This window comes from Halichoerus grypus, chromosome 8 (assembly GCF_964656455.1).
Source record: "Halichoerus grypus chromosome 8, mHalGry1.hap1.1, whole genome shotgun sequence".
Taxonomy (NCBI): domain Eukaryota; kingdom Metazoa; phylum Chordata; class Mammalia; order Carnivora; family Phocidae; genus Halichoerus; species Halichoerus grypus.
Window position 1 is genome coordinate 122712426 of NC_135719.1, and position 7520 is coordinate 122719945.

At 45.9% G+C, this 7520-nt stretch overlaps 1 protein-coding gene across 18 annotated transcripts in view; it reads left to right on the top strand.

The window, feature by feature from the left end:
* SIPA1L1 (signal induced proliferation associated 1 like 1) overlaps positions 1 to 4655 on the top strand; it is a 366695-nt gene extending 362040 nt beyond the window's left edge. For 15 of the 18 annotated variants that reach the window (XM_078053858.1, XM_078053861.1, XM_078053859.1 and 12 more), the window contains 2 exons: positions 2003 to 2087; positions 2689 to 4655. In XM_078053858.1, the coding sequence (XP_077909984.1) occupies positions 2003 to 2087; positions 2689 to 2832 (229 nt within the window). In that variant the 3' untranslated portion in view covers positions 2833 to 4655. Of the gene's footprint in view, positions 1 to 962; positions 1982 to 2002; positions 2088 to 2688 lie in introns of those variants that run through there. The other 3 variants (XM_078053867.1, XM_078053869.1, XM_078053870.1) reach the window with 2 other exon arrangements.
* The last annotated feature ends 2865 nt before the right edge of the window (positions 4656 to 7520 follow it).

Here is a 7520-nt window from a genome sequence, read left to right on the forward strand (position 1 = left end):
CCCTTGCTGTCAGTTGGTCATACTTGTAAATGTGCCCACATCTTAGCAGCTCCCAACATGCTGCTTCAGATCGACCTTAGATCCGGGTCACCAGAAGAGGTAAGATTCGAGAGAAAATGAAAGGCGAGCAATAACTGAGGCCCAGAGGGTTTCCTTAGGAGTTAAGAGCAGGGATTTTGACTTTTGTTGAACTGAGCAGAGGCGGATTTCCATTTTCCCGTTTCACGTGGTGAGGATGCTGGGTAGATGCGTCCTGTTACTATATAGGAAAGCTTCCCACAGGCCGCTGTGGTATACATGTACCCCTGATGCAGAATAATTTCCTCAACTTGAAATCTCTCCTTTTAAAACCTTTTGAGGATGGTTAAGAATCCAGGTATCTAGGAAACAGACAACAGTAGGAAAAGTGAGGTTAGCCTAGGTTGTTCAAATAGCCTGTGGGACTTGTTCCTGAAGACTTGGCCGAGCAAGTCTGCAAGGAAATGCTCTTCACAGAGAAAGCAGAAGAGTGGTGGGTGGTTTGTCATGAGTATAAGGGACAGGTGCTGCATTCACTCTGATCACTGAGACATCTTGGGAGGGAGAGTGGCAGTTAGTTTGGCTATTGAGAACTTTAAAAAAAAAAAAAAACGTAGAGTCAAGGGTGCAGTGAACCCAAAATGTACCTTCTTAGAATGGGCCCTCCCACCAGAAGTCTTGAGTGAACAAGTCCATTTTCCTCAGAAAGGATTATTCAGCAGCTAGTTCTTAAATCCTTACAGAATCCTAAGATGAGGGTGATGGTTGGCAGTTTTCTTTGTTCAGTGAACAAGTGGAGTTAAATGTGTTTTTAAAAATTAAAGCATACACAGGCATGTAATTCACTTTGAAAACCTTCAGAAGTCAAGATAGGCTGCTAAGAGTTTTTATTGGGCATCCCATCTTAAAAGTTTGGAGATCCTTATCATTTCATTTATTTACAGCCTGGAGCTACTCGTGCCACTGCGAGTTTTGCCCTTTGGGCTCGTAGATCTAGAATCAGCAGAAGACATCAACACAGCCCAAGGAAAGACCGCCTTTTATTCCAGGATTCCAAAACTTCAGCCTATCTGTGTCTTCCCTTTTTGACCTCTGGAAAGAGGCACCTGCATGTTCTCCCAGTGGAAGGCTTTAGCTTGTTGGTTGTGGGACTCTGAGGTGGTGTATCCGGCTAGAGCTCACTTGGAAACGTTCTGCAGCTTGAATTCAGGTAGACAGGAGTTGGATGAAGAACAACTGACGAGGGTCTTCTGTCCAGCCAGTTGGCTGGCCTTCTCCTCTGCTAGCTCTCTGGGGGCTTTTTGGTTCTCTGCTAGCATATGGCATTACTAGCACTTACATAAAGCGGGAGAAGGAACAGTGGGGGCCTAGTTTTATTATGCAGAACATAATAGCAAAAGAGACATTAAGGTTGGACTGACAAGCTTTTGAAACAGGTCTTATTTTTTTAAAAATATCTTAAGATATTTAGACAAGCTTTCAAGATGGGAGCATGATAACTTAGCTGCAACTGGATGAGTAACCACAGACTGTTTTCTGGGGAACCAGAGACCTACCCTCTGCTGGCCGCCCCAGGGTAGGGCTGACCTCAGCCCCTCTGCACACAGAGGAGGGGCTCTCTTCTGCTCACAGCCACTAAAGAGAATAGGAAACCCTGCACGGCTTGACACTTGGGCCTGCCAGAAAGTACCTCTCCTGCTGCCAAAGAGACCAGTTTCACTTACTGTCCTGTATTCTTTTGTCGTGAAGAGCCGGCATCTTTAACAGAGGAAGCTACTGATTGGCTGCCGTTCACCCTTGCGTTACCTTTTGTTAAAATTACCATTTTCCTTTTTAGAGTGAACATGCACATTGGGTCACCGTACTGAGTAGTTTGACATTAAAAAACTATTTTACAAATACAGCGGCCTCATTAAAAATGCCAAACAAACAGACCCAGCCGTGGAGGCTTCTGCCAACACCGTCTTTTGTTTCTTGTCCCCAGCAGTAAAGATTCCTCCCCCACTCTGGCTTCTAAAGTGGACCAGCTGGAAGGGATGCTGAAGATGCTCCGGGAAGATTTGAAGAAGGTAAACACATATTCTCAAAGCAGAGTGCCTGGTCTGTGCAAACTGCCCTTGAACAGATGCCCTGTTAGTGGAATAACATGGGGGCATTGTCCCTGTTTCCTCGGGACACATGCTCCACGAGCTGCTTGGAGCTCAGTTCCCACCGACACACACCGTGCGAGCAGGCCTTGTCGAGGGTGCGGAAAAGTTGTTGAACCCCAGCCAGCCCCTCGGAGCCCTCTCTGGGCCTCCCCGCCCCTTGTCTAATGGGCCAGTAGCCCAGACCCACCCATCTTCACTGTCATTTGGGCTTTCACAGCAAGAGAACTGAATGTTGTTTTGTTTCTTAGTGGCTTTGACTATATTAAGACGGCAGCCACCCAAACAACAGTCCGAAAGTTAAGACAGCCCTTATTGAAGACATTAAAGTACACGTTAATGTCTTTGCATTCCAAAATAAACCTTACTGAGCCTCTGGCCTGAGTATCCGAATGCCCAGTGTCAGGCCACAGATACAGAGGTTTAGGATGAAGAACAGAAATGGGTGAAGGGGACACCGGCTCCCTAGCCACCCCTCCGGCTGCTGGGTCCCAGCCCTTTCCTCCTCTGCCCTGCCTCCCAGGAAAAGGAAGACAAAGCCCACCTGCAGGCGGAAGTCCAGCACCTCCGGGAGGACAACCTGAGGCTGCAGGAGGAGTCCCAGAATGCCTCGGACAAGCTGAAGAAGTTCACGGAATGGGTCTTCAATACCATAGACATGAGCTAGGGCCGGCCGGCGAGGGGAGCCCCGGGAGGGGGTGGGGGGCTCTCCGCTGCGGTTTGGCGCTCCTTCGGCCATGCCCCGGAAAGCCTTCTCAGCCGACCCGCCCTCGCTTCCCACTCCGGCCCCTCTCGGGAAGTGCACAACACAATTATTGCAGATCAACAATCATTATCTGCCTTTTGTAGAAAAGAAAAACAAAAAAGTAAATAAAAATTTTAAAAAGTAAAATAAAAGTTTAACTGCTAAAATGTGAATGTCTTTATTTTTTTGCACAATATCTTTATCTGTTACGTATTTAAAGAAGAAAGTGGGCCTAGGCCGCCCTGGCCCATCTGCCTCTATTTCCATGAGCTCTTATCGATTTCAGGTAACCCAAGCTTTCCCTCCTTATCCTGACCCATGTCATTGCTCCTAGGAAAATAAAGTTTTTGCAAATGGTTTATTTGGGGAGGGGGCTTTCCTTACCTTAGTTCCTAAAATGCCTGGGGAGGGAGGTGCTTGGAGAAAATGCCTACCTCCCTTGAATGACATGTGCATGAGCTAGCATCCCTATCTTCCCGAGGATAGCGGGGTCGGGGTTACTACCTGCAAGTCAGTGGCCCAGAGACAGAGCCAGGGCCTCGGGCGATGCCCCTTTCCTCTCCTGCACTGTGACGTCACTCCACCACCTGCACTCCCCGCTTCCTCTCCCCAGAGATGGTCCCAGGTGCGCTCCTCAGAGCTAGAACCCTTTCTGTCTGGTTTAAGTGAGTCCCACCACACTGGAATCAGCCTCTCTACAGCTTCCTGGCTCCAAACATTAATTGGTTTCAGAATTCCTCCAGAGTAAAATCTTACTTGTATGTATTTTGGTCAAAAGTATAGCTTTTGTTTGAGATGTGTAAAGATGAAAATGTGGCAAAATTGTATTTTTAGCTTACTCAAAATGGCCATATTAATTAATCCTCTCCAAAGCAAGACTGGACCAGTATTTATAACTAGGGAAAGTGAATGTGAAATTGTTTAGTACTTGCTTGTTAGGAGCAACGACTGTGATCGTAGAATGGGCTTTCGAAACCTGCATGTCCCAGTGTGCAATTTTAGCACGGCATTTTCTGAATCCTTGTGGCCAGCCAGAGGCTTCTGCTGCAGAAATGACTGATGTGCTATTTTTCCTGTCTAGTGATGCAGCTGCTCTGGGCCTCTGGCCATCGTCCCAAGGCCCCCAGTCCTGCAGACGGACACACTGGGCCCACCAGTGTTAAGGGACGCGGGGAGCCCCTGGTGGCCTTGTTTCTTGCCTTCATAAAATGTCACGAAGCTGACGCCTGTGTCCCTTCAGTGGCAACTCTGACGTAGGGAACGTTCTGCGATGTCATCTGCTCGGAAGCTCCCTGCCCCAAGTAATCTCAACTCCTTCCTCCATCCCTGAAAGAAACAGGATGGATTTTCTCTCTTCTCCTCCCACCCCCTCCACCAGACTTTTACGGTTTTATTCATGATTGTGATTTTTCCATGGAATTTTTTTTTCGGGTGACATTTCCACCATGGAAATAGGAAGATTTCGGAGTGCTTTGTAAAGATCTCAATTGTCTGTCTCTTTCTCTCTTTGACTTGTATGAAGGAGATTGTTACATTGCCTGATATCTCTTTGTAAACGAGAAATATCGCTAACATCCAAGCATTCTGAAGTCTTGCTTATCCTTCTGAGTTTAGTTTTTATTTTGTCTTTCATTTGTTTGGGGACTTGGGGCAAGCTATTTATTAGAGTTTTGCAACAGAATTCTTGTTTGAAGCCTTTAAAGACTACTTGTAAAATTCAAACAATAAAATTCATTTTAAACGCTCTTTTAAAATGCTTTGGTATTATTGCTTGAGGTTTTCTTATTTGAAAGACCACCCAGTAACACATTGACCCTCCTTGCAACCAATGTTTTCATGAGGCTCCATTAACACTGAAAGATGATTCTTCAAAGTTTCTGTCCCTCTCAGAATGCTAATAACCTTTTTTACTCTCTGTTCACATGTCCTTAGAGAATTCCTAATTTGGCTTCTCTGCTTATAATTTAATATTTGCAGAGCACTTTCTAATTAGTTGCCTCTTCATTATCCATGTGTGGGTTTTCCGTAACAACACCGTCATTCCCTGAGACCAGCACGTTTTTGGACTGCCTCTCCTGTGCCACCCAAACCTGAGTTAGATGTTGTGTGCTCAGGGAATACAAATGCCTGTTAATACTAGGCTGTGCAAAATATAATTAGAAAAGTTAATCTACTGAAAAAATCATAATGCATTCCAGAGCCAAATGGAACCAAATTTTTAAAATCTACCGCATCAGTGTTCCTCTCCACTGGTGCAGCTAATTGAGAACTGACAGAGTTCCTTCCTTTTATCTGGTTCAACAATTCTACAAATTCTAGAGTTACAAGACAGGGTAAGACTGGATGCCACAAGATAAATCTGATTAGCAAGCTAAAAGGGTCTGTCTAGACCATGATTCTTACCTGGTTAGAAGGGCTTATCCATTATTTCTAAAGGGCTTGGAGGTGGGTTGGGAGTCCCTGGGAGAAGGTGCCACGAGCCTACGTGGTTGAAAGGTCTTCATATATGCCGATTGGAGGGGCCATTTGGTTGTGCTTCGTATCTGCTGCCTATGATAAACAGATGGGGTTGGGTTGGGTTACCAACTGCTCAGATGGGGATAACATTGATAGTCCAAGGGCTAAGGAAATAGGCCCAGTGAGCTTAAGCCACTTGTCTCTAGTTAAACATACAATGATAACTTGAACAGATTCCAGTCTTACAGCCGATCCATTTCAGCAACGTGGTGCTGCTTCCCCGTCTCAGCCAAAGCTAAGCGCTGAGAGGTGTCCTCGCTTACTCTACCTGAGCGCATCCTGGTACTCCTCCTATACGGCTCCTCTGCCAGGCACGGTCTGCAGCTCGTTTTAGCCTTCAGCGTGGGCCTCTCATGACCCTTTTTCAACCTGAATGATCTCCCGGACAAAATAACCTAAGCTTTGGGTACCTTACTCTGTATCTTTAGACAAATGCTTTCCGTAAGGGATCTCGTCACATATTTTGGGGGTGCATCTATCATTCTTTTTCCTTAACCAAAGTGCTCTGTATTCCTTTAAATGGGCCAATCTCCCTCCACATTTTTGTGTTACATATTTGTTGGCACACCCCCATATCTCTAATGAGTCCACCCAGCCACACCTCTCCTATGCATTTCTGTAAGTCAGCATGTAAGAAAAGCATCATAAAATGGTATCCACCAATAAAATCCAGCCTCTTTTGCAAGAATATACTTGGTTTGGGAGGATATGGGCTCTCCAGGGTAACACAGACACCTCCAGCCCCTGTTGCCTTCCACACTTCCAGCTCACTGCACACATTTATGTAACTGGCCTGGTAAATAGGCATTCAAGTTGCTGTCCCCTGGATCCTATTGCCAAACCCAAGGGAGCCATTACCTTCCCCAGCCCCAGCGGCCATCATACACACACACCCCCATTACTCCCCCCCCCCCCCACCTTCACCCACCCGGTGTTCCTGGGAGTGAATGCTCTTAGAAAATACACTGAAGGAAGGAGTTCTATTCAAGTTCAAATAGCAAACTAGAAGTGACTAACAAAGTTGCTTGGAGGTGGTCCTTCAGTCACCTATCTTATTGAAGAGGTAGGACAGGGGTTCCTGGGTGGCTCAGTTGGTTAAACGACTGCCTTTGGCTCAGGTCATGATCCCAGAGTCCCGGGATTGAGTCCCACATCGGGCTCCTGGCTCAGCAGGGAGCCTGCTTCTCCCTCTGACCCTCTCATGCTGTTTTTCACTCTCTCTCTCTCTCTCAAATAAATAATAAAACCTTAAAAAAAAAATGAAGAGGTAGGACAGATTTGTAACTGACCTAGTAGTTTTTCTAAAGAGCTTAAGAGTATATGAACACAGTTACTTTTTAAAGCTGCTTAAATGTTCTGCCATCTTAAAACAATGAATATGCTTAGCAAACTTTTGTTTTAGTTGGTACAAAGAGAAACTCGGCCCAAGGTAGGTTCATATCAAATCAATGAGGCTATGGCTATTAAAACATGCACCACAAATGCAATCTAGTTTAATACGAAAGATTCCAGCTGGAGTCAAAGCTAGGGCTTCCTTCATAGGCCCTGGGAACAAGCAATTCTACCTCTAAAAAGAAAAGACCTGGTGGCAGGTAGGAAGGGTGGGGGTATGGAGTTACTGACCACCATCTTTAAGTATTTGACACACTGTGGTATGAAGGAGAAACCAACTTTGACATCTGTGGTTCTAGAGGCAAACATGGAACCCGTGGATGTTTGTTGCAGGAAATAGATTTTTTCTCCGAGATAGCTAATCAATGGTGACTGGGTGGTTTCCTGGGCTCGAAGCCAAGAATTAAAGAGTCAAACTAGGAACCTCTTTGTGAAGATGACATCCTTTCATCTTTCCTAGTGGACTCTTGCTCTCTTTAAATGAACTTGGAGTCATGAGTCACAGACTCAGGGAGGAAGGGGACCTATAGAGATAGGCAATTCTACCTCCCAGCCCAGACAGGACTGAATCTCCTCTTCATCGTCCAGCCACCTGAGCATGAGCACATCCACTGACGGGGAACTCATTCCTGCCTGGGGCAGCACATTGTATCTTTCAGGGTCTCTTTTAAGTCATTCCTTTCATTTAGGGAAAGTCCATT